Source organism: Erinaceus europaeus, chromosome 17 (assembly GCF_950295315.1).
Source record: "Erinaceus europaeus chromosome 17, mEriEur2.1, whole genome shotgun sequence".
In the NCBI taxonomy this organism is placed as follows: Eukaryota; Metazoa; Chordata; class Mammalia; order Eulipotyphla; family Erinaceidae; genus Erinaceus; species Erinaceus europaeus.
The window spans coordinates 63,803,686-63,829,682 of NC_080178.1; the positions used below are offsets into that span (position 1 = coordinate 63,803,686).

Sequence of the window (25,997 nt, forward strand, 5' to 3'; positions counted from 1 at the left end):
AAAAGGGGGAGGCAGCTGGGGGTGGGGGTGAGGAGGAAGGGGAAACTGAGGGAAAGGACGAGAAATTCAGCAGGAAGGCAGGGAAGTGGGTTTACAGAGCTGACAGTTAAATGTCCTTCCCACATCTGACTTCTCTGACAAGCCTCTCTCTCTCTCTCTCTCAAGATCACCATGTGAGGCAGTATTGGTTTGTAGTACTGTTGTCACAGGAGTACTGTTCTACATCTCTCCAAAATAAATATCAGCACCTTTCACCCGACTGCATGCTCCTCCGATGAATGGACCCACACCCTCCCCTCCCCAGAAGCTCCCCAGTCCCATCTTCTCATCTCTGAGTCCCCAGCTCTGCTGTGACAGACAACAGAGCACTGAGCCATCACCCTGTGTTAACCCCTGCTTTGTCTCTTAGGTCCCACCTATGAGTGAGACCATCTGGTATCCATCCTTCTTCGACTTTTTTCACATGATGTGATCCCCTCCAGTTCAATCGCCATCTCTGGCATCTATGTGGAACCACCTCCCTCCCCATTCCTCCAGCAACACACATGCACCCCCTCAACACAGACACAAGCACACACACACATGCAGGGTCTATACAGTGTGTGCACTAGACTTTAATTTCCTCCCTCAAAGTAGGTGCTTTGATCACAAAGAGTAATCTAATCATGAGGTGAGACTTTTCGTGTGGCTGTAGGCTTGAAATCTGGCCCCAGGATAAAACAAAAGGACGTGGGAGTCAGGCGGTAGTGCAGCGGGTTAAGCGCAAGTGGTGCGAAGCGCAAGGACCAGCGTGAGGATCCCGGGTTCGAGCCCCTGACTCCTCACCTGCAGGGGAGTCGCTTCACAGGCGGTGAAGCAGGTCTGCAGGTGTCTATCTTTCTCTTCCCTTCCTCTCTCCATTTCTCTGTCCTATCTAACAACGACGACAACAACAATAAAAAACAACAAGGGCAACAAAGGAGAAAGAAATAAAATAAACCCTATAAAGCCAAAGGACACACGGGGTAAGACACCACACTTTCTAAAGATGTCTTAAAGCACTGGGGGGCAGATAGCTTCTCAGAGCTCATTACCCTCCAGTGCCCTCAACTCTGGCCCTATGAGGTGGACACTGGGAGCTTGAATGTCTCTGCAGTTGTGAGTTCTCAGCTTAGTGGGAGAGGGCTAAAGAGGAGGGTCCAAGGCATCCCCCCAAGCTAAATGAGGGGTGCTTCAGGAAAGTCACTCAGAGAGACCAGGGTTAGTCAGTGTCCCAGCAGGAAGGATGAGGCAAACTCAAGGTGGGTGATGTTGGGCTAATTTAATGAGACTGATGTAAAAGTGTGGACTGGCATTTAGAAGGCTCCATGCACAGAGGGTAGATGTCACACAGGTCCCTTTCCTCCTCAGCCTGCTCAGACCCAGAGAGGAGAGGACCAGAGGCGGACTGAAGCGAGGCTCTCCAATACTGGGGAGAGAGGTGGCTGGATTTTTCTTTGTCCTCATGGTGCTTTACTTCCAGCTGATTCTTTTCTTTTCTTTCTTTTTCTATTTTTCCAGATAGAGAGAGAGAGACAAAGACAGAGAGGCAGAAGAAGAGAGGGAAAGACACACAGCACCAAACTTCCTCCTGTGCAGTGGGGCCCAGCTCCACCCTGGGCCATGCACATCACAAAGCAGGTAAGTTAGACAAATGAATTATCTTGCTGGCCCAGCAAATGAACCACTCGTCTTATACATGTACAACACTGCTGAGTGGCCTCCCTGGCCTGATTTTTTAAAGTGCATGTAGAAAGAAGAGAGTGAGAGACAAGAGGGGCACGGAGGACACCCACCAAAGCACTGTTCTTCCACCATGGGGCTCTCTTTGGTGCTGTCCCCAGTACACTTATGTAGTGCCAAGGATCAAACCCAGGGCCACATGCCTGGTAAGACACCCCTCTCCCCCCACTGACCTATCTCCTTATCTGTGGGGAGGGGTGCCATTTTAAACTGGATAGAACTTTTTGTGGCCTTGGGCAAGACACAATACTCTCCAGGGCTGTGATCCCACTAAGTAATCAAACAAACCCAAACAAGCAGGAGAGGACACTGCTTCCGGCTGGCCTGAGGGGAACACACAGCCATGGTGGAGCTAATAGCCCCAGGCAGCTGAGGGCAGGGTAGGGAGGGAGACCCAGTGGGCAGGGACAGAGGTATCCCCTGGACACTGCCATTGTGTGAGGAGTGGAAAGTGCTTTTCTGATTCCATTACCAAGAGCTGAAAATAGCCTACCCAGTGGTCAGGGCCTCTGGGAGCAAGTTCAGGAATGGTGAGTGATTGCCACCGCCTGGTCATTGTTCCTGGCTGGAACAGGGTGAGACTGGACATCTGGCTGAGCTGGAGCCAAAGGAGGTTAGTCCAGGAAGCCCCCTGGGGGAAGGAGGGGCTGGCAGAACTTGGTCCTGCTGTGGATGGGGAAGCTGAGGGAAGAGAAGGGGTTCATTGAGTCACATGGTGCATGTAGGGCAGAGAGGGGTGGAGCTCTGACCTCTGGGGCTCATGCCCCACTCCACCAGCACTCGGCCCTAGAAAAACAAGCACCCACTCACCCTGTACCCCTCACACCCCTGCCATTCCTGGCCAATCACCACTTTCCACCCTGCAGGGGGCAGAAGCATTGAATGTGGCACTGGCTCCTCTCCTGGGTGCTGTGATGCCAGTGGGCTGACTTAACTTCTCTGGTCACTGCTGCCCCTACCCTTGTCCTCAGTTATCAGGTCTCTCTAGGTGGTGAGAAGTGGTGGGGGGAGTGGACCCACCATTAGGGGTGACTGTGAGAGCTGCAGTCTACGGCTCCAGCAGCCTGATGTCCAGGGCACCCTCTCTGGTGTCATTTCTCCAGGCTGCCTGCAGGAAGGGCTGAAAACACAGCCCTTCATGCCCCAAAGCTGCCAGAGCCAGGCCGGGTAGAGGGTGGTCCCCTAATTGGACCACTCAGAGCACAAATGCTCCTTCCCCACACCACCCCTGCCCTGGCTGGGCATAGTGTCCTCACAGGTCAAATCATTTACCCAAATGCAGTTACATATTAAGTCAGATCAGCTCCATGAGGGCAGGGTCCAGCTGCTTCTCTTCTGTGTCTCCTTGGCCTGGTGTTCAGTGTACAAGTGCTTCCTTGGTGCCAAGCACTGTCCTAGACCCCTCAGGCAGGGGAATCTCCTTTCAGATGTGAGAAATGCAGGGCAGGGGAGATTGCTCAGCAAGGGAGCGCACAGGGCTTGTGCGCCTGCCTGTAAGACCCATGCTTAATCCCTAGCCCTGACCCCTGCCAGACCTGAGCAGTGCCCTGCTTTCATTCTCAGGAGAAAAGAAAAATCTTTTTTTCTTATTTGTTTGTTTGTTTTCCCTTTCATTGCCCTTGTTGTTTAACATTGTTGTAGTTATTGATGTCGTTACTGTTGGATAGGACAGAGAGAAATGGAGAGAGGAGGGGAAGACAGAGAGGGGGAGATAAAGAGAGACACCTGGAGACTTGCTTCACCGCCTGTGAAGCGACTCCCCTGCAGGTGGGGAGCCGGGGGCTCAAACCGGGATCCTTATGCCGGTCTTTGTGCTTTGCACCACGTGCGCTTAACCCGCTGTGCCACCGCCCGACTCCCAAGAAAAATCTTTTAAGAGGAGACAGAGAGAATGAGAAAGGCAAGGGCTCTGGAAGGTTACGGGATTTGCACCCAGTGCTGCACTTGAAAGAAGAGGGGAGCGGCGCTCAGATCAGCAGGCATCTAGCTGCCGCTCCTGACTCATCCTCACCCCTACCTCCAGTACCTCTCCTCACAGGAAGGTCATTCACAGCAGCTTCTGGAGGGCACTTATCCAGGTGTCAGAAGGGCCCACCTGCCTGGAGCAAGCCCTTCTTTCCCAGTACCCACCCATATTCCTTGCCGACTTGCCGTGGTGGTGGTGGGGGGTACTGCCATCCCATTGGTGACAGGAGGGACATGAGGGGTCCCCAGTGCCTCAGATGGGGCAGCATAAGTTGCCTTTCTCCTGTGTCTGACACCACAGGCATCAGCTCAACTCTGCAAGTGGAGCAGGGTGGGGCTAAGGGAGCTTCACTGGCCAGGGGTGGGTGGTGGTGGGCAAAATGAAGCATGCTTGGCTTTGCAGGATGAGAGAGGACATGTCCCACATCTGGTATGTACTCTCTCTTCTGGGCCCAGGGACAACTGTCAGCCAAGGCAGAGACCCCTGTGTGCCTGGCAAGTCTATGGGCCTTCACTTCCCACCCCTGCCCATATACCTGGCCTTGCACAACAGGGGTCTGTGGACAGAGCAGTGTCCTACACTTAAGGGAGAGCTGGGGAGGCAGCCTGGGCCCAGGCATATGTCCAGGTGGCAGGCTGACCTCCCACGTGACCGTAGGCGGGCCCATCCTGTCCGGCCTGCAGCCGGGCAGGGTCATCCCTGGGGTCCCTGTCTGGTGGTTATGCCCTTCTACGTGGCCTTTTGGAGTCAATAGCCCCAGGAAGTGATGTCAGGGCAGGCATGGGGGGTGGGGTTGGGGAGCCTCTGAGAGCCAGAGGAGATATTTTGAGAGCAAGGCAGGTCCCCCACGTCACTCCAGGACAATGGTCCAGGCTGGGAGTGGAAAATCCTGCTCTCCCTTGGGCTGAAAATAGCACCAGCTTCAGGGTTGGGACCTCAGTGCCCGGGGGGGGGGGGGGGGTGTCCGAGTGCTGAGCAGCATGGCCAGATGTCTACACTGAGAGGCTGGGCCATCTGCTGGGACAGGAGATGGCACCTTGGGCCTTTTCCTGGCTGCCTCAAGGTCTCCAGCTCCGAATCCATCAGGAGTAGGTGGGGAGGAAGGATCTCCTGTGGCCTAGGTCCGAAGCCTGTAGATGTGCTGCTCAAGTGGACTTCCTGAGCGGCCTGGCAGTGGTGCACATGGTAAAGGGCACATATTACCATGTGCAAGGACCCAGGTTCAAGCCCCCTGTCCCCACGTTCAGGAATGGTGAAACTGAATTGCAGGTCTCTCTCTTTCCCTCTCTATTTCCCCTTCCCCTTTCAATTTCTCTTTGTCCTAAAATAATGATGATGATGGAAAAAGAAAGGAAAAAAAAAAAATAGGCTGCCCAGAGCAGTGGATTTTGCTGTCCAGGCACTGAGTCCAGTGGTAAACCCTGTTGACAATAAAAAAGAGAAAGAATGAAGACAAAATGGCTTCCTGGGGCCAGCTCAGGGTACTATCTCCACTCACCATAGGGCCCTATGTCCTGGGGTTTCCAGGAAAGCTACTGAAGGGGCAGGTAGGTAGGACATGACAGGAATGGGCTTCGAGGGACTTGACCCATGGTGGCTACACTCCAATCTCAACAGTCCCCAAAGTTACTATGTCTCTGGGCCTAAGCAGAGACAAGGACTCAGAGCTCAGTGTTCACTCTAGTGGTCAGCAGGGCACCTCATGTGAGTGGCAGCTCCATACTCCGGGGTTGGAATTTATCAGGAGCAGCAGCTGAGAGGAAGAGACTCTAGCTAGGAGGAAATTTTCAAAAACTAGTCTTGAAAAATCTGCAAACCAGTTACAAAAGGCATAAAGAAATAGTCACAAAAAAAGAAAAGGACTCAGGGGGACTCCAGTTACATGAACAGAAATACAGGATTTAGAGTAGAGTGTGGGGAGTGAGCATCACATCTGGGCAGAGGGCTCACATTGCTCCATCTGGAGTAGCCCTTTGGATCATGGCTTGTGACAGGTCCCTGTCACCCGACAGAGCTGTGGAGTTAGGCTCCAAATAAAGACCAACCCACTTTGAAGGCTGAAGAAGCGGAGAAGCAGGTGGAGGCAGGGCAAGGAAAAAGTCTTCAGAGTGGGCCAGATAGGCAGGGCAAGGTTCTCCTAGAGGCAGAGGCAGAGGGTAGTCTTTATCCCTGAGGCTGAGCAAGACCAGCTGGCTTTGCTCTGCTCCTGCCCAGGGCTGGCCCTGTCCTGCTGAGCTCCACAAATCAGCTCAGAGGGCCTAGAACTGGTGACACCCACCTATGTACCCAGATGAACCAGCCACTGCAGCTGGATTTTGGCAGGGTGCAGAGAACTGAATGGGCTGAGGAATGAGTCTCCCATGAAGCCCAGTACAAAGGCCACCTCATGGTCAGGGCAGGACAGGCTCCCTGTGGTGGAGCCCTAGCCTTACTGTTGCCTGGACCCTGGGTACCCACATCATCCCCTCCTACCCCTGTACACCCAACTCTCCTGCCCCCACATCCCTGCCCAGGATGCGCACTACACCTTGCATTCTTCTCCCTGATCTGCTTTCCTCAGAAACTACAGCTCAGAGTCCCCCCGCTCCAGGTGAGCCTCCTGATGCTGCCCCACATGGGGTGCCCAGCTTGCAAGGGTCAACTGTGAACCTTCATTGCTGTTGCAAGGAAGAGGACACCACCCTGGTGGTGTGACACTATGGTCAGGACTATCTGCATCATGACAATTGGCAAGGCTGCAAATAATTTCCATCTACCCCCACTCCCTAGGATTTCAATTGAAAAAAAGGAAAAAATGGACCAGAGCACACTGCTCAGCTGTGGCTTTTTGTGGTGCTAGGAACTGAACCCAGGACCTCTGAGCCTTTGGCAGGCAAGTCTATTGTGTAAACTACTGGGGTAGCTCCCTAGTTCTAGTTTAATGGTTCAACATTCATCACACATGACTGCTATCACCATTATGTCTTAAATGGGTAGATCCCAAGGACTGAGGTCTTACCTACTCCAATCAAGGACTAGCAGAACTAGACACAGAAACAAGTTTGCTTTAAAGTGCGGGGTAACTTGGGACCTGGATGGAAGATCCCCAGTGGGATCCCCACCATGAAGGCAGCTGGCAGAAGACAGCAGGCAGAGCAAGCACCCTGAACCTCCCGGCATGTGTCTCTGATCTCCAAGCACACAAGAGGGTACAGCTTGTCCATCACAACAGATTTTGTGCAAGTTACAGCCTCAAACTGACTCCCAGCCCAGGGAGCTCCCAGAGGGGTTCATGTTGCCAGCCCCCCAGGGCTTGGGCTGGGGAGGCCACTACAGAGTGGAGTTCACTGTGGGACCCAAGCCTGCCTGACTCCCAGAGGAACCCTGGACTCAGTTCCTGCTCCTCAGGGGCCCTCTGGCCAGCTTGCAACAAATCCCCTGCTCTGGAGTGTTTAAGTCAGGTGACCTTGGTAATTCCTCAGTCACTGTCCTCTGGGGGCCTGTCCTCTCTATGTGACTGGTTAGGCCTGATTCCAACCTAGGCACCTCAGCAGGCCAGGTTAGCTATGCAGAAGTCAGGCATAGGCTAGCACTAGCGTCAAGCACTTGTCCTTGAACCTATCACCCGGCTCACATATAGGGAGGGACCCAAGAGCATTTGCTGAGTGACAAGAGTGTTGAAGTGCCACCCTGGATCACTGGGACCAAGTCACTGAGGTGACAGTCCCCTGTAAGCAAGTCCTAGCCCCTAGAGTTTCCACACACAGTGGCATGGGCTCAGGGTGGGGATGTCTCGGCTCTACAGCCGAATGTCATCAGTGTTCTGAAGGTCACTGCATGATGTGGACCTGGTCCCTTTAGTGTCCTTACTGTTGGCCACGATGTCCCTCCCCTTCTTGCTGTTTGTTTGGTTGGACTTGTGGTGCAGGTCCAGCTTGTGGTGGTCCTGGGGGGTGACAGTGACATCCGGGGAGAGCTTAGTGTCCCTGGCAAAGCGCACGAGCCTCTGGCCAGCCAGGAAGTAGAGTATGGGGTCCAGACAGCTGTTGGCACTGGCCAGCGGCCGGGTGATCTTGTAGGCCATATTGATGGCATTCAGTGTGTGGCAACTGAGGTCCAGTGAGCGGAAGGAGTAGTAGAGGGTGCGGGTGACGTGGAAGGGCAGGAAGCAGAGGGTGAAGACAGCCAGGACCACGGCAATGGTGCGCACCGACTTGCGCTTGGCGCGGGGCAGGCCGCCCGCCGTCCCATAGGCCGGCTTGAGCAGGCGCCGTGCCATGAGCACGTAGCAAGCCAGGATGACGGCGAAGGGCAAGGCAAACAGCAGGCTCATCATGACGGAGCTGTAGGCCACAAAGTCCGCGAAGAGCTCGGGCGCCGAGGTGTCATGGCAGGTGATGCGCTCCCCCCGTGTGCTGGTGGTGACGAAGTAGAGCACGGGGGCCTGGCAGGCCAGCACCAGCACCCACACGCCGCCCGCCACCCTGCGCGCATAGTGGGCCTGGCCCCAGTGCAGCGAGCGCAGCGGCCGCAACACGCCCAGGCAGCGGTGCAAGCTGATGCAGGTGAGGAAGAGGATGCTGCAGTAGAGGTTGGTGTAGAAGAGAAAGCGCACCAGCTTGCAGAGCACTGTGCTGAAGGGCCAGTGGTCGCCTCTGGCGTAGTAGTAGACCAGCAGCGGCAGGGAGGCGGCATAGAGCGCGTCTGACACGGCCAGGTGGAACATGTAGGTGGTGGAGGCGTTCCAGGTCTTGAGGCGGCACAGGAAGATGTAGAGCTCCACGGCATTCAGGCACAGCCCCAGCGCGCACACCACGCTGTAGGACACAGGCAGCAGCACGTACTTGAAGTCCTCATTGAAGCGGCACCTGTAGCCCAGCTCATCTCCGTCCCAGCTGCCGTTGGGGGTGCCATTCCAGAGCCCCGGGCTGCGGGCCATCACCCTATGGAACACAGCAGGGCGGGGAAAATAGGCATCAGCTCCGGGACACAGAGGCTCCACGTCCACCTGACCACCAGGGGTCCGAGCGCTCACAGAATCCCTTGTTCAGAGCCACCCAACTGGAGCCAGGAGATAGACAGCAGTGGGAACACACTGGACTTTCACACCTGAGGTGCAGAGGACTCAGGTTCAATCCCTGGCTCCACCATAAGCCAGAACTTAGCAGGTTCCTGGCGTTTCCCCCTCTCTGCCTATTAAAAACACATAGTGGGGGTTGTGTTGTTAAATGGGAAACTGGGGAATGTTATGCATGTACAAACTATTGTAGTTACTGTTGAATGTAAAACATTAATTCCCCAATAAAGAAATAAATTAAAATAAATAAATAAATAAAAACACATAAATTGAGGTCTGAAGGTTGCACAATGGATAAAGCATTGGACTCTCAAGCACAAAGTCATAAATTCAGTCCCTGGCAGCTCATGTACCAGAGTGATGTCTGGTTCTCTTTCTCTCTCTCCTTCTATCTCTCTCATAACAGATAAAGAAACAAATCAATAAATAAATATAAAATCTACTATCAAGTAAATACTGGCTTTGTCATTGCTAAGGTTTCATCTCCACGTTTGTTTGTTTTTTCTTTTCTTCCAGATAGAGAAGAAGAAATCATAGCTCCCACGTTTCCTCCGGTGCAGTGGAGGCCAGGTCCAAACCTGGGTGATGCACATGACAAAGAAAATGCACTATCCAGGTGAGCTATCTTGCCGGCCCAGTAATTATTTTCCCTTTAAAGATCTACACACCCAAGTGTGTTCACGCCCTTCATTGTCGTCTGACCTTGGTTCTGTGGACTGGAAGAACCCAGAACCCCTGGACCCTGTACCCTCTGAAATGCATGAGACTACCAGGAAGATGTAGCTCTAAAACTTGAGAAAAGGACTAGACAAACTATCCTGAGGGCTGGGATGTGTGCTTTACCAGGTGAGATCTCCTGGCCCAGCCCTGAGGGCCCAGCCCAGCAGTCTGTTATTGACAGTCTTTTACTGCAACCCAGCCATGCCCACCCATCCTAGAGAGCTGAACCATTGTGACAAGCCTTACGTCCCCAAAAGACTGGTGTTCTCACCATCTTGACTCTCACAGAAAAGGACTTCAGCCCACCCTGCTATAAGACTTTAGCGGCGCAGCTTTGTAGATTCTGAATCCTGGGACTCCATGAGCTGGGACCCCCCCCCCAGGGGTGTCATTCCAGGCCAACCAGCTCTGCCCACCACCTAGGACCTGCCTCTGAGGTGCTCCACAGAGCCACCCCCCTCCCCCCCACACCAAGAACCAGTGCAGACTTGGAGTGAGACTGTGTGTGGTGGTGGGTGAGATGGAACAGGTGTGGGGTGGGGGGCTCTGATACTAGCAAGCTGCTGGGATCTCTCTCTTTTTTTTCTTAACTGCCACCAGGGTTATCTCTGGGACTCAGTGCCTGCACGACAAATCATTGCTCCTGATGGCCATTTTTTTTCTTTTTCTTTTTTTTTTTTTAATGGGACAGAGATAATTTGAGAGGGGAGGAGGAGATAGAGAGGGAGAGAGACAGAGAGACACCTGCAGTACTTGCTTCACCGCTTATGAAGCTTGTGCATGGTAATGTGCAAGCTTAGCTGGGTGTGCCAACACCTAGTTCCACAAGGACCCCCTCTTTCCCGGAGCGAGGACTCAGCCTCTCCACACTGCCTGCATCTCACCCGGCTCTACCAAGCCCAGTGCCACCCCCATTATCAGTAGAGCCTCTCTACTGCAGATGTCTGTACCTTACAGTCCTGGGGGCTTTCTTCTCCTTAAAGCTCTGGTGGCTCCTGCCTGCTCTCACCCTAGCTCTGTCACTAGACTTCAGCTTTTGGAACACACCTACGTTTCTCTCCTCCGGCCTTAGTTCATGTGTTCCTCCAACTTGAGCATCAGGCCACTGGTATTCCCTGCCTCCAGCTGCAGCAATGTAATGTCTAGTTGTGTCGCAGGGGAGAGAAGAGACCAGGAACTCGTGGCTGAGCAATGCCTTTATTGATCAGAGACAACGCCTTTATATCTTTTGAAACAGAAGTGGCAGGTCGGAAAAGGAAATGGCTAGGAGAGGGGGGTGGGGAAAAGAAAAGAGCACGAAGGTAAAAAGCTTCCATAGCAGCTGTTGCGAATGTTCTAGCCAATGGGATAAACCAATACCCTATAGGCAGGGCGGATCTCGGGCAAAACAATGATTATGTAAATAGACCACAGCATCAAGCAATGCAGGGGACCTGGCGTAATGACCAACAATATAGTGCCTGCTTCCTCAACTCTGGGGAGAAGGGACTGGTCCTGGAGTCAGCCAGCCTAATTCCTCCTCTGTGTGTTTGTGTGTGGTGGTGGTGGTGTGTGTATGTGTGGGGGGGGCAAAAGGCACAGCTATCTGACATTATGCCATGGGCTACTAGGGCCTTAGTATATGATTTGTGGACACTGGCAGGGTGTCCAGCTCTGTCACACAGCCCTAGGTGACATCAGAGTGGTTCAGGCCACTTGTGGAGAACTGTGATCTAAAATGTCCCCCCTTGGGGTGCTGTGCCCCACAAGAGATGGGGGGGTACTATATCCCAGTGCTGAACCCTGGCAAGTCTTTCCTCAGCATCAGGGCCCAAGCCTCATCTCCCCTTAGGGTCAATATTTTATTGCTCTGCACAAAGAATTCCAATCTACACACATAGGCCACCACCACCACCAGGGTTTTCACTGAGACTTCATGCCTAGAAGATTTTACCAGTCTTGGAGGACTCTTCTTCTGCTCCTCCCACTCCCTCCTTCCTTCTCCTTCTCCTCCTTCTCCTCCTCCTTTTCCCGCTTCCTTCTCCTCCTTTTAGATAAGGGTGAGAGGTAGACAGACAGAGAAAAGGAGAGAACATGGCATTGCTCTATAGCTTGTGAAGCTTCTCCTTTGCATGGTGGCCAGAAGTTGGAAGTCTTCATATATGGGCTTTAATAGGTGGGCTACCTCCCAGCCTCCAAATAATTTATTTATAAAAGATTCTTTTGGGGGTCGGGCGGTGGCGCAGTGGGTTAAGCGCATGTGGTGCAAAGCGCAGGGACCGGCGTAAGGATCCCCATTCGAGCCCCCAGCTCCCCACCTGCAGGGGAGTTGCTTCACAGGCGGTGAAGCAGGTCTGCAGGTGTCTATCTTTCTCTCCCCCTCTCTGTCTTCCCCTCCTCTCTCCATTTCTCTCTGTCCTATCCAACAACGAATTGCGTCAACAAGGGCAATAATAATAACCACAACGAAGCTCCAACAAGGGCAACAAAAGGGGGAAAAAATGGCCTCCAGGAGTAGTGGATTCATGGTGCAGGCACTGAGCCCAGCATTAACCCTGGAGGAGGAAAAAAAAAAAGATTCTTTTGGGGGCCTGGTGGTAGTGCACTGGGTTAAGTGCACATAGTGCAAAGCACAAGGGCCGGCACAAGGATCCCACTTTGAGCCCCCGGCTCCCCACTTGAGGGGAAGTCACTTTACAGAGGTGAAGCAGGTCTGTAGGCATTTCTCTTTCTCTCCCTCTATCTGTCTTCCCCACCTGATATTTTTCCTGTCCTATCCAACAGCAACAACAGCAACAGCAACAGCAACAACAATGGGAAAAAATGGCTGCTGGAAGCAGAGAATTCATAGTGCAGGCACTGAACCCAGCGATAACCCTGGAGGCAAAAAAAAAAAAAAAAGAAAGAAAGAAAAGAAAAAGATTCCCTTTATTTATTTCATATGAGAGAGGTGTTTCATGTGTGTGTGTGGGGGGGACTAGAACACCACTCAGGCACATGCAGTGCCAAGAATTGAACTAGAAACCTCAAGTCCTACACTCTACCAAGTGAGCAAGGCCCCAGCTTCTTGCTAAGCACAGAGAGTGGAATCTCTGACACCAAGGACAGGGGTGGAGACTTCCCTAAGTGGCTCACACACTGAGGGTGTTGCCCTCCCCACCTGCTTACAGACATCCTGGCCTCCACCCTCCAGGCTCCGGCCAACTGACCCACCGTCATGACACTCCACGGGCAGATCCCCAGCCCTGAGTCCATCCTTTTCACCTCCATATGCAGACACAGTGAAGCCCTCAGCCTCCCACCCCTCTGAGAGACTGGCTCCAGCCTCTCTCCACTCCCCGGATGAGTTCTGCCTGGCCCTGCCCTGGTACTCCTGGTCCAGAGGAAGATGGCACTATGTGGGTGCCTGCCAGGATGCCTGGCCTCTGTGCATTGTTCTTCATACCCAGGAGGCCTCTTCCAAACCACCTCACACTGAACTCCATCCTACCTCTGGCCCAGGCTCAAGAGCCACCTACCTCCCAGACACCCTGCACCCCATGCCCCAGGCCTTCTCCACACCCTGTGGTGATGTTTATTTCCACCTTCCACTCCAGCACATTCTCTGAGGTCTGGGCCCAGCTGACTCTTCTCTCTGTCCTTGTCATCCTGTCAGAGACCTGAGTCCCAGCAGGTATATTGTGAGAGAATGAATAGGTGAATGAATGCAGCAAGTCCAGGAAGAGATTAATAACAACTGAGAACACTGGTGACAGTGGCTCACCTTTCTTCTGTTCCCTGAGGGGCTCCTAGAGAACACTGACACCCAAAGGTGTCTCTAAGCGGTCAGGGGTCACTCCACCCCAGAGACCTATCCCTCTTTTTTATACTTTCATCCTCTCTGGGGGGTCACCACTTAGACTTGACTTATTCAGATAGAAAGAGAGAGACAGAGGGGGATAAATAACACAACACTTAAGCTTTCCCCAGCGTGGGCAAATCAAATGGTGGTGGGCAAATCAAATGCCCTCCCTGGTGCGCTATCTCACTGGCTCTCTGTCTCTCTTTTAATACAGACAATGGCCAGTTAGGGGAATGTTGGGGGACTGGAGCCTCCTGGGACCCCCACACCCATCCCTACCACTCAGGGCCAGGCGTGGACTGGAAGTTTCCAGCTCCACCCTCTTCCCCCCAGGTACTGCCAGGCAGAGGGGGCCTGACACGAGGGCTGTCTGGTTCCAGTCTGAATGCACAGCAGACTGGAGAGGGGAACGGGGCGGCGAGCCCTCAACACACCTCTGCACTGCTATGCAGGCAGACAGGCATTGGAGAGCCCAAGGTCCCACCTTGGCACGCCCCTTCACTGTGGGGATGCTCAGGCTCCCTCACCTGAACACAGGGGAACAGGAAAAACAGGTCCAACTGTGGCCAGGCCTGCAGCTCCCTCCCTGCAAATCTCAAGGCAGGCAGTGCCTCAGTCCTGAGGGAGGGGCAGAAGGAGCAGCAGGAGCTCTGACTCAGACTGAGCTCTCCCAGGGTGCAAGGCTGGGCTGGGAGAGAGGGGACCCTGCAGAGCCCTGCAGAGCCTCCAGGGGCCTTCCCTGGGCCTGATCTCTGCACTACAGCCAGCACCCACCTTGCCCCGTGTGTAGAAATTCAGCCTGAATAGCTGAATTTCCCATACAGTCTCTATCTGGAACACATGCACACACCACCAGCCCCTGCTCCATAGCTGGTGTGGACACACATGAAAACACATGAAAACTCACAGGCCTGGCCACACAGTCCCACGAATGCACACAGTCACACCCAGGTATAAACACAGTGCAGACACACTCACAGTCAAGCCCTGGAATCCTTTTATTATTATTATTATTATTATTATTTTTAATATTTATTTTATTTATTTATTCACTTTTGTTGCCCTTGTTGTTTTATTGTTGTAGTTATTATTGTTGTTGTCGTTGTTGGATAGGACAGAGAGAAATGGAGAGAGGAGGGGAAGACAGAGAGGAGGAGAGAAAGATAGACACCTGCAGAGCTGCTTCACTGCCTGTGAAGGGACTCCCCTGCAGGTGGGGAGCCGGGGTTCGAACCGGGATCCTTATGCTGGTCCTTGTGCTTTGTGCCACCTGCGCTTAACCCGCTGCGCTACAGCCCGACTCCCGAATCCTTTGTTTTTATTTTTTTGGGGAGCCAGGGCCTTGCACATGTGTGACCACACCACCTCCGAGTCCACTTTATTTATTTATTTATAGAGATCTGCCATACGACTAGAGTTTCCCCTGGTGCCATGACACTCCCATGAGGTACAGGGGCTTGAACTTGGGCCATGAGTGAAGCACATGTCCTGCCCAGTGAGCTATCTCTTGGCTCTTGAATCAACATTTAGAGATCACTTTTGTCAACCTCCCATGTCACAGCAGAGAAAACAAAGCCTCACTAACTCAAGGATAGAGTCAAGATCAGAACCCAGGACTTCAGAGTTCCAGGCCTGGCAGCCAGCTTGTGTTGTTTCTGGGAGCCCGCTCCCCCAATCCCAATACACACACACACACACACACACACACACACACACACACACACACACACACACACACACACACACACCAGCCTTCTGGGAGGGGACGGTCACTTAGCAGAGGGGCCCCCTGAGTGGGCAGAGTCCCAGCATCCACCAGAACCTCAGACACATCACAGGGGAATGTGTTTTGTTTTGTGTTCTCCTCTCTCCACAGCTTCATCTCCCCACAGTGGGGGAGTGGGATCTGGGACTTCAGAGGCCCTCAAGCTGGATCTGGCTGAGTGTGTGTGTGGAGGAGAGTGGGAAGAGGACTTGGGGCTGCAGAAGGAGGAGTAGAGCATAGAGCAATCGCTCAGAGGTGCTGCTGGACTCTGTCCCCTTGCTGGACATAGGCTGGCAATGGTCAGTGAGCTGCTGGTGACCAGCCCCCCCTGCTTCACAATCAGCTGAAAGAACCTCACATTTTCACTCCACCCCAAACCACACCCTCCTTCTGGAGGAGGCTCAGCAGACTCATGAGGAAGAGAGCACTGTCTCTGAACCACACCCCCACTTCTGAAAAGCCGACACCCCTACCAGCCCCCTCTTTCTTGGCTCCAAACACCCCATGTGCCCCCTCACTTGTCTCCATGCCTCCATCCCTGACTCTCTTGCCCATCTTGTACAGTATGGGCAGGGGCTTCCTCCTGGAATACAAACCTAACCGTACAACTTCCAGGCTCCCTGTTGAGCTCCAGGCACATCAGCACCTGAACTTGGCCCTGACTGAAGTGAACCCTACTGCCAGGCAACTCATCCGATGCCTCCCTGCTCACCTCTCTGCCTCCAATAGAGCCCACACAGCCCCGTGGGCCTAACTTTGCTGGGGGACACCTCTTCTATTTTTTATTTTATTTACCAGAGCACTGCTCAGCTCTGGCTTATGGTGACACTGGGGGTTGAACCTGAAACCTCAGAGGCTCAGACATGAGTCTTTTACATAACCAATATGCTGTCTCCCCAGCCTTGATGTTTGTATATTTGAGTGACGAAAGCAATATATGTAACACTTTTTATAAATTTGTCATTTACTATATTTGTTTTCAATGTCTAGACTGCATAAATATTTATTAAATGAATGAATTATGCAGTCTTCTTTTTACCAGAACACTCACTATTCAGCTCTGGTTTATGGTGGTGTGTGGGATTGAACCTGGGACTCTGGAGCCTCATGAGAGTCTGTTCGTATAACCATTATCCTATCTACCCTCCATCCTAATATCTTCTTTTTTTAACATAATTAATTAATTAATTAATTATATAGAAACAGAAATTGAGAGGAAAAGGGGAGGGAGAGATATAGAAAGAGAGACACTTGCAGCACTATTTCACCACTCACGAACCTTCCCTCCTGCAGGTGGGGAATGGGGGCTTGAACCCAGGTCCTTGCAAATTATAATATTGGTGTGCCACCCTAGTATCCTCTAACATCCGTATGCTGGCACTAACCCAGTGCTCTCTTTTTCTGTGCCAAATCCTACATGGTTCCTTCAGAGGGCTTTCTCTCCTCTAATCCCAAGAAACTCAGAGAGGTTGAGCTAACACTGCAGGTCACAGAGCTGGCAGGCGGTGGGAGGAGCAGCCGTAGCCTGTCTGACTGTAAGTAGCCCTCCAGAGCTCGGCCACCTCCTCCAGGAAGCTCAGCAGCCAGCCCTCCTTGAGCCCCACTGCTCTGATGGCCTAGTCAGTCCTCTGCCTGGAGCTGTGCCCAGCTGGAAGGGCCCAGGAACTGCTCCCCTGGTTCCCTGTGTGAAGTGGTTGTATCAGTTGTTGTACCCATCTCATTGGTACAAAGACATAGAATAAGAAAGGAAGCTCTGGTCTCACCCAAGTCTCCAGCAAGTTGCTCTGCCCCCATCCAAGGGAGGGATATACAGGGGGAGGGGTTATCTTCCTGCCCTCCCCCCCCCTCTCAGTAAGCACAAAACCAGGGGAGGGGGCAGTACAATTCTCAGTGTGGCTTCAGAATTTCCAGGGTGGCTGGATCACATTCCAGCTCCTGCCACTAGGGTGGCTCTGGAATTGCCACCCACATGGCTGTCCCTGTCCAGCCTGGCAGGGGAGAGGGATTATCACCATTCTGAAAGCCCCAGTCACCTGGGGGGATGTTATGGGGACAGATAGAGGACCCAGATGTGGACATCATGAAAGGCAGGCAAGAAATGTTCCTACCTGTGGGGGCCAGAGACGTCTCCTGTCAACAGGAGACAGTCCCCTGGCAGAGAGGAGCTACAGGGTACATTCTGTGGAATAATTCAGATATAATTTCAGCACGTGGGGAGTCAGGTGGTAGTGCAGCAGGTTAAGTGCAGGTGGCATAAAGCCCAAGGATTGGCTTACGGATCCCGGTTCAAGCCCCCAGCTCCCCACCTGCAGGGGAGTCACTTCACAAGTGGTGAAGCAGGTCTGCAGGTGTCTGTCTTTCTCTCCCCCTCTCTGTCTTCCCCTCCTCTCTCCATTTCTCTCTGTCCTATCCAACAACGAACAACATCAATAACAACAGCAATAACTACAACAATAAAATAACAAGGGCAATAAAAGGAAATAAAGAAATAAATATTTTTAAAAAACTGAAAAAAGTTTCAGCACATGAAGGTGGGGGGCACCCCAGGGAAACAAAGGGGGGCAGAGGAGCAGGGCCACTACCAGTCTGAACACAGATCCCACTCCCCACACACACACAAAGGCCACTCTCAGAAGGGGAACAGCTCAGGATCCCTCAGAAACTGACCTCACCACACTCCTTCTTGCTCTCACGCTTTGTAGAAACTGCTGTGTCTCTGCTGTCCCTGTGCTGACTCTGGGGAAGGTCAGTCCGTTCTATGAGCTCAGAAAGTCACTGTCAAGGTCATAGGGGATGGTGGAAGGGAATTCAGGAGCAGGTGGTCAGGCTAGGCAAGGATGAAGGTGGTAGAGGCCCCAGGGCCAAAACATCCAAGAGGACACCTAGTGAGCCTTTGGGGGCTGGAGGCCAGGGCAGACTTCCTGGAGGAGGGGACACCTGTCCTACAAGAGTCAGGTGGATGGAGAGAGGAGGAGAGCATAGTGAGCCTGAAGCAAAGCAGGTAATAAATATCAAGAGGGCCAGGCTGGGCCAGGGGACCCTGATGGCAAGCTCCACCCCTCCCAAGTGCCCCCATTGGGGCTGAGGGACCTCTAGCCCTCGCTTGCCTGGTGTGTTTTCTGCAGCACAAGCACTAGCCCAGGTCTGGGGCAACAGCTGGGCAACCTCAGATGGTATCAATAGGGGTGCTCTGGCTGCCACAGTGTGAAACCTCTGCTCCTCTGGAAGCCCCTCAGCTCTGCAGCCCCACTGAGAAGTGAGGCTCCCTCCTTGCCCCTCTTTCTTCTCATGGCCTCAGAGAATAAACCTATGACCTCACACGTGCTCAATGCCACTGGATGGCCTCTTCAGCCTAGTATTTTCCCACTGTTTATCTTTAGAGAAAGGAAAGAAGGAGAACCAGAAAGAGAGGAGAGAGGGCTGGAGAAAGAGATAGCTCACTTGGATAGTAAGTTACTTTATTATGTGTGCAACCCAAGTTCAAGCCTGACCCCCACCACATTGAAGGAAACTTCAGTGCTGTGGGCTTTTTCACTCTTTCTCTCTCTGCCTCTCTGCCTCTATATTTAAAAAGATGGTAGATAGATAGATAGATAGATAGATAGATAGATAGATAGATAGATAACAGCACCACCCCACCATCTAAGGAACTTTCCCCATGTCCCCCTGTGGTGCCAAGGCTTAAAGCCAGGGCCTCCTGCACAGCAAGACAAGTGCTTCTATAGAGTAAGCTATATTCCCACCTCAAGGCTGTCTTGGGCCCCTGGATTCCTGGCATGAGCTGAGGGCTGAGCTCTGAGCATGTGAGCACATGATACACAGGTCTCCAGCCAGCCAAATGGGTGCTCCTTCTTCCTGACCAAAGCACCCAGACTCCTACAGAGGAAGGGCTTTCTCACTCAAGAGCTGGCCTTTCTAGCACATGGCTGCACATCCCCATTCACACTCCAGGGCCGGGCTCCAAACTGTCCAGTTCTAGCTCAGCACAGAACCATGGAGACACACTGCTGAATGGGCCTAGTTCAGAACTGCTGTGTCCAGGCCTGACACTACTTCGCACAGTCAGATGCCTGACACTAGTCCGCATAGTCAGTGGCTGCCAGCTACCAGCCAGACTCAAGAGTTGAGGACCCTGGGTTCAGGTTCCAGCTCAAGGTCACCCAGGCTATGCCACCTGGGTCAGCTCAGTTCCCCTCTGTGCCTCAAGCCTCTCAATGGTCAAACAGGGTGAGTCAGATAGCCCAGGAGGCATGACACAGGCAAGGAAAGGGACAGGTGCTCCCTGGGGCTGGCACACTGTGTCCTGTCCCCACGCATGGTAGAGGCACAACACATCCTCACAGATGGCCTCCCAGAAATGAGGTGGGGGCCCTGCTCAGAGCAGTCAGGTAAGGCCCCTGAAAACTGCAGGCAGCTCTGTGGAGGGTCAGGAAGGGCCTGGCCTGAGGGAAAAGGGAGAATGTAGGAGCTGAGGCAGAAAAGGGGTGGCAGCACCACTTGGGGTCCAGGTGGGTCTGTGGTTCTGAGCCAGCCACTCTGAGCTCCCAGGATCTGGAGTGTACTGCTCCTTACAGCCCAATGCCAAGGGTCTGCAGGCTCGGGGTAGGGGTATGGGTAAGGGTACAGGTTTGTCCCCCATGCTGTCACTCACTCAGGGCAGCCTCTGGCTTTGTGATTTCTAAAATCACAGACTTTATGACTATCACAGGCATTCACTGCAGAGCTACAGGTCTCAGCAAATACTCGCCAATGTCCCCATGGAACCCCACCTCAGACAGACCCTGAAACCCACACCCAGATCAGACCCAGTCAGGTGCCTGCTTAGATATAGCTGGGGAGCAATACACAGCCAGTCCCAAGTTCACACGGGTCATCAGACCATAGTCACGCAGCCCAGAGCTTCCTCTAAATGGCTGAAGGAGGTAATCAGGAGGGCTTCCCAGAGGAGGAGTCATTTGAGCTGGACCTGGTGGGAGACCAGGAATTTGCCAGGTGTACGCAAAGGTGGAAGGGACAGGGAACATGTACAGGGATGTGACAGTGTGGTCTGCCTGGGAAAGCTGGGTGGGGGAGGGGTGGCAGTGGAGTTCAATGGCACAGGCTCTGTGAGAGACTCTGGTGAAAAGGCTTTAATGTGAGGCCAAGGGGCTGGGCCTTGATCCCCAAGACTGTGAGGAGCCACAGCAGAGCTTACCAGGAAGGATGTGGCAACAGCTGATCTTCTCAGAGATGACACTCCTAGAAGCTATTTAAGGTAGGGAGTGTTCAGGGAGAGAGGACAATAGTCCAGCTGGTCCCCTGACCCCAGATAGCCTATGGGAGGGGAGACAGCCTTGGCAGCCCCTCCACAGCAGGGCTTCCCCACAGACCAGCCAGGCTGGGGACACTAGGCCCCTACCCGCTGGGGAGTCATGGCAACGCTGTCCAGAGTACAACAGGGTTCTGAGGGGCCCTCCCTACTTCCCTGCTCCAGCATCAGGCAATGTCACTGCAGCTATGGTGACAGGGTACCAGGGTAGAGGGCCAAGGAACTGCCCACAGAACCCAAGCTTCTCACCCTTATGTTTGGGACTCCGACTACTCACCCTAGACCAGAAAGAACACAGACAAGGAGACATGTGACAGGGTAACTTTTCTGTTCAAGAATCAACTACAGCTCCCCAAGGAGCAGGGCCCTCCCCTGCTTCCCTGAGCTCCTGACCATTCCCAGCCCACAGACTCATTGGTACCTGCCTGCTGCTCAACCAAGAAAGAGTTATGTGGGGCAGAGAAAGCAACCTGGCCTGGTGCTTTAATTGGCCTTTAAGAGGAGGACAGAGGTCAGACAAGGCCCCAAAGCCAGCCCACCACTGTCAGGGGCCAGAGACAGGGAGAGGCCGGCCCTTAAAACTACAGAGAGCCTGAAAGCGAGATATGGGTCAATGAGTGCACCCAGAAGGTACATGGGAGTCAGTTTTAGGGAAGGAAAGATTTGACATGGGGCAATTCTACCCCCTCTCACCAGGTCAGCCACGCTGCCTCTCCTGTAAGCCTCATTTATTAGCAGCTGAGTAATCAAGCCACAGGCAAAAAGACAGGGACCAAGAGATAGCTCACCTGGCCAAGAGTATGCCTCTTCAAGCCTGAGGTCCTCAGTTCAAGCGCCGGCACCATGGGTGCAGTACAGATGGTGGAGCAGTATTGAAGTGTTCCTCTCTCTCCCTCTCTTCTATCTCCCCCTCTCTAAAATAAAAAATGAAAAAAATCAGCTGAAGGAGGCTGTTCAGTGACAGCATTTCACATGTGCAAGGCCTAGGCCCATCACACACACACACACACACACACACACACCCTAAAGACAGGCTTTCAGGAGAGAATTCAAACTTTCTTAGGCATAAGAAAGATCTTAGAGGATAAGACTTAACTTAGATGGGACTTCTGTACTGAACAGGGAGGGGTGATCTGGGGCAGGTGGGCAGAACCTCCCACTTTTACCTTAGCTTTGTGACCTCAGGCAAGGGACTCTCTGAATCCCTACTTGCTCATCTACACAGTGGGGAGAATAATGCCTCCCTACAAGTTAGTGGAAGACAGCATGAAGGCCGTACAAAGTGCTCACAGCAGGTCATCTCTGGGCAGCAAAAGTGGGGGACAGGCGGGGCTGAGGTGACCAAGTTCTACTGCTGTCTTCAAAGTGCACCACAAGCCCCTCTGTGCAGTGCACATAACCATTTATAAAATCCCCTCCTGACTATTATTTTAAGAATCCCCCATAGCAAAGCCAAGACGTCTCTCAGCTCCTGTGAGCACTGTGAGGGGGTTTGGGGGTGGAGCACGTGACTTTGGTGGAACGCTCAGTGACTTACATACACCATGTATAGGTGTGAAATTAGACCCCTAGAGCTTCCTTTTTCTGTTTTTTTGTTTGTTTGCTTTTATGCAAGTCCAGTGTTCCAGTCCAGTGGGACCTTTTTTTTCTTTTAAATGTGAGGTGAGGAGAAAGAGAGAGAAACAGAGGAAGACACTGCAGCACTGTTCCATCACTCTCAAAGCTCCCCTCCTGCAAGTGCTTTTATGTGGTGTCAGGGACTCTAACCCAGTCATCTCATCTGGTAAAACATGTGCTCTACCAGGCGAGCTAGTTCTCATCCCCCAACCCCTGAAATCTTATAATTTGTAAGAAACTGTTACATTACTAATTGAAGTTTTTTTTTTTTTTAATCCTGTGGCAAGCTTGCACTTGAAGGATCATCACTCTAAATTGGTAGATGGCAAAAGACAGCAAAACTAATACCTGGAGGAGGGACAATGCCCTCTCTCAAGCCCAGAACTGGGAAAGAAGCGCAATCAGAGCACTGGCAGGGAGCAACCAGCACCCTGTGAAGTTCCTTGCTATTTTAGCTGCTCCTTTGGGGATCCAGAAACTTCAGAGCTGGTGCATTATGTACAGGAATGGAGAAGTTAGACTCATTTTGCAGTCCAAGCTTGGCACCCATTGTGACCCCCCCTCCTATCTGGCCAGACCCCAGGACATCTCAAGGCATGAAACAAAGAGGGGGGTAATGGCCTTTCCAGACCAGGACTTCCCCTAGCTCCACACACTCTCAAGCAGGACTTTACTTGGCAGGGTGGGAATTTGCTCCAGAAAACTGAGGACAGAGCTGGGGTAAGAGCAATCCCAGGTTTTGGCTCCCATGGGGAAAGGGACGTCCTAGGTACCGCTAAGACCCCCCCAAGAGGAGTATCTGAGGGATGAAGGAAGCACTGGCTAGGGAGGCAAGAGTTCAGAGTTTAAACAGTGCCTAGATGTTTCTGGTGTCAAAATCACACAAATGCCCTGACACCTGTGTACTTAGCCCTACACAACCCATCCTCCACTCTGCAGTCAGGGAGGCCGGCCCTCCTGTCATGGCCAACAATTCCCTGCTAGGGCAAGGGAGACAGCATAATGGTTCTGCAAAAAGACTCATGCCTGAGGCTATGAGGTCCCAAACTCAGTCCCTTGCATTACCATAAACCACAGCTGAACAGCACTCTGGTAAAACAACTAGCCATGGCTCCCTTTTGCCTTCAGGATGAAACCCAAGGTTGCAACCTGAATTTTCTGGGGCTTGCAGTGTCTCAGAACACAGTGTCCCCAAGTTTCTGTGCCACCCTTCTGATGACCCATTTCGGTTTCCCCTTTTCTATAGAGAATTGGAGCTCTCCTCAAAACAGGTCTTCACTGAGGAGGCTGAACTGGGACAGGAACAGAGAGAGGGAAGACTGGACAGAGGCCAGGACATCCAGGCTGGGGCCAGGACTGTTGACACCAAGACAGAAGAGCCCAGAAGAGGCACCAATTCAAGTGGCACATCAAGGAAGCCTCTCTACAGGAGGGGACATCTGAATTAGGACCCTGACACATACAGCTAAAGTGTCAAGAGCCAGACAGGAGAAGTAATTATAGAGGCTGACAAGAGTCCAGGCTAAGGGATGGGTGTCCTGTGAAAGTTTAGCCTGGGGAGAAGGTTTCAGGGAGTGAAACCAGGGAGCAACCCAGCCCAAACTCTGCTCTCCAGGTCCAGGGGGACACTGATGCTGAGCATGGGTGACATAGTGTCAGTCACCTAAACTCCTAAAAATGCCTGTCATTCTTGTTCAGTAAGGAGCATGGAGGCTCAGAGGAAAGAGCACGGTAACCCAGGCAAACAGGTCTATGAGTATGCAGCGAACTAAGGATTGTTGTCTTCAGGCCTCGGCTCACTGAGGACAGGCTGGCTCAGGTCTCACCCTGAAAGCCCCCCAACCCTCCCACCCCCACTCCAGACTGAATGCAAAAACAAGCCGGCACCTCAAACTGTTGACTCAGGAAGCTGGGATGCCACGCTGGGAGGAGCAGTCGCCACCAGCCCCACGATCCGCGCTGTCATCGGGGTGCTGTCTCTGTCCTCTGACCCCAGGGGACCCCAGCCCATCACCTGCAGCCTGAGCTGCTGACCAAGGCACGGCAGACACTGCCTTTCTCAGCCTGACCCTTCTGCAGCAGCGCCGGCCAGAATGAGTCCCCTGACACAGGCTTAACTGTACCCAGGACACTGCCCGAGTCTTCCCACTCCAGTCTCATCGACGCCCAAATCCGGCGGGTCACTCGGAGCGCACCCGGGGCGAGCGTGCGCCCCCACCCGGCGCACCCCCTCAACCCGCCGGCACACAGCGCCCCGGTGCGCGTTGACTCACTCACTCACTCACCAGGTGTAGTCTACATTCGCCCGCGCTGCCACAGCCGTCTCCCCGCACCTCCCGGCGCTCCCTAGCCTGCAGGCCGGCAGCCGCACACCCACGTGTTCGAGTCCCGCCCGCTGCCTCGGCCCTCACTCGCTGCCCAGGCTGGAGTCGCAGAGGCTCCGGACACTCCCGGGCACCGCCCCCGCCCCGCCCCCCGGGGCCCGGCCCAGCCCGGCGGGGCCTGGCTCGCAGAGCCCACAAGCGCAGCGGAGACGCTGCACTTGGCCAAGTCTGCCCCGCGCCCTGGCTTTTCCGCGTCTCACCTCTCCTCCCGGAGACCTTCTGGGGACACTCCAGGACTGGAGGGCGGCCCGGAGGAGACCCAGTCGCAGAGTCCTGCCTCTCTCCAACCCCGCGAAGAAGGTAGCGAGAAGGAGCTCGGGCTGGCTGATTTTGCTAAATCTTGACCACCAGAAAGAGAGTCACCAGAAATCCCCTGGTCACCTGCTATTCGATCCTCTTCTGCAGACTTTTCCATTCGGAAAGAGGCAGAGAGAGGACACACGGAACAGAATAGCACAGCATGGCACAGCACTTCCCCCTGGTGCCTCACGCCTCCAGGGTGAACCTGGGCTGGGCCTCTCTGAGTGGGTCTCTGTGTCCCCTGATCCTTCCACCTCAGAAGTCCCCAAGCGCACACAGCACTCCCTCCTCTGAGCCCCACCCCCCAGCCCCGCTGTTGTGACTGTCTGTATCCAGGGAGCCCCTTTCTCTCTATCCTGGGCTCAGAGATCAGGACCAGCTCTGCCTTCTTCCTCCAGCAGACACTCAGCACGTGGCCAAGTGTGTCTGCACCTGTGCACCCCACCCCCTTTTGGTCCAGGAGTCAGGGGAGGTCGGATCCCAGCTTCAGCTCAGACTGGGCACACCCTGAGCTGGCACCTGCCGCCTTTCCTGAGAAACACAGGCAGTTGCACTCACCGTCTGGCCAGCCAGTGGGCATCCATCTCGCGTGGATAGAGAAGACCTAATTCTGTGGCCAAGGAGTTTCCCCAGGCTGGGGTTCCAGCTCCTGCTGGGTCTCACATGAGCAAGCTGAGGCTTGGCCACTGTCCCCAGCCCTGAAAAGGTGCTGGCTGCAGCCCTGTGAGGTGGGAGTGAGGAGGACACAGGCCCTGTGTGGCTCAGCCTCTGAGGGCAGGCCCCCAGGGACTCCGCCCTGGTGACACAAAGGCCCCTTGTCCTGCTCCTCCACCTACTGTCCAAGTGGGTCCAGGAAGCTTCTGGGGGCTAAGAACCCTTGTAACCTCCACTTATTGAGCCCAGGCTCTCTCTCTTCCCTTTCTGAGCCTTCATACCTTTCTTATAACTGCATGTCAGCATCCCCCTTACCCCATCCCACCCCCCACCCCCGGGATAACATGTCTTTGCTATCAAGACAAGGATCCAAGCTTTAATCCAAACTCCTGCTGGCTGGAGCTGCCTGGGCCCAGCCATTACTCTGGTCCAACCCCTTACTTTAATATTTGATTCATTTATTTATTTACAAAAGAGACACACAGAGAGATCCCAGAGCAGTGCTCAGCTCTGGCTTATGGTTATGCTGAGGATTGAACTTGGGATCTCAGAGCATCAGGCATGAAAGTCTTTTGCATAATCATTATGCTATCTCCATAGCCCCCAACCCCTTCCTTTAGTGGACCCATCTCCTCCAAAAGACAGA

General features: G+C 53.4%; 2 protein-coding genes and 1 long non-coding RNA gene across 9 annotated transcripts in view; 1 reads left to right on the plus strand and 2 right to left on the minus strand.

Moving 5' to 3' along the window:
- P2RY6 (pyrimidinergic receptor P2Y6) overlaps positions 1-25,997 on the minus strand; it is a 263,236-nt gene that overhangs the window by 55,269 nt on the left and 181,970 nt on the right. The gene's annotated exons all lie outside the window — the stretch shown is intronic.
- On the minus strand, positions 1,286-24,442 carry P2RY2 (purinergic receptor P2Y2). Of its 7 annotated transcripts, none has more exons than XR_009545638.1 (4): positions 24,299-24,419; positions 21,185-21,310; positions 6,726-8,649; positions 1,286-1,527 (listed from the first exon to the last, which is right to left on the minus strand). XR_009545638.1 is itself a non-coding variant. In XM_060176851.1 (4 exons), the coding sequence occupies exons 3-4, from the start codon at positions 8,643-8,645 to the stop codon at positions 2,114-2,116; spliced, it is 1,398 nt and encodes a 465-aa protein (XP_060032834.1). In that variant the 5' UTR covers positions 8,646-8,649; positions 21,185-21,310; positions 24,299-24,424; the 3' UTR covers positions 1,839-2,113. The 7 variants fall into 7 exon arrangements, 6 of the variants coding, with proteins under 6 accessions (XP_060032834.1, XP_060032835.1, XP_060032832.1 ...); XM_060176851.1 differs by lacking the exon at positions 1,286-1,527 and adding an exon at positions 1,839-2,442 and having other exon boundaries at positions 7,577-8,649; positions 24,299-24,424; XM_060176852.1 differs by lacking the exons at positions 1,286-1,527; positions 24,299-24,419 and adding exons at positions 1,839-2,442; positions 23,901-24,188 and having other exon boundaries at positions 7,577-8,649.
- LOC132533886 (uncharacterized) lies at positions 2,307-16,400 on the plus strand. Its single transcript, XR_009545639.1, has 3 exons — positions 2,307-2,374; positions 9,300-9,399; positions 15,200-16,400. It is a non-coding gene; the product is annotated as an uncharacterized LOC132533886 (long non-coding RNA).

Excerpts from the sequence above, each read along its gene's own strand:
- P2RY2 (XM_060176849.1), bottom strand. The coding sequence starts at position 8,645 with ATGGCCCGCAGCCCGGGGCTCTGGAATGGCACCCCCAACGGCAGCTGG. Across the intron at positions 2,443-7,576 it reads GAGGGACATCGTGGCCAACA|CTTCCCCATCCACAGCAGGA; the intron begins GTAAGGACACTA and ends CTCTTCCCTCAG.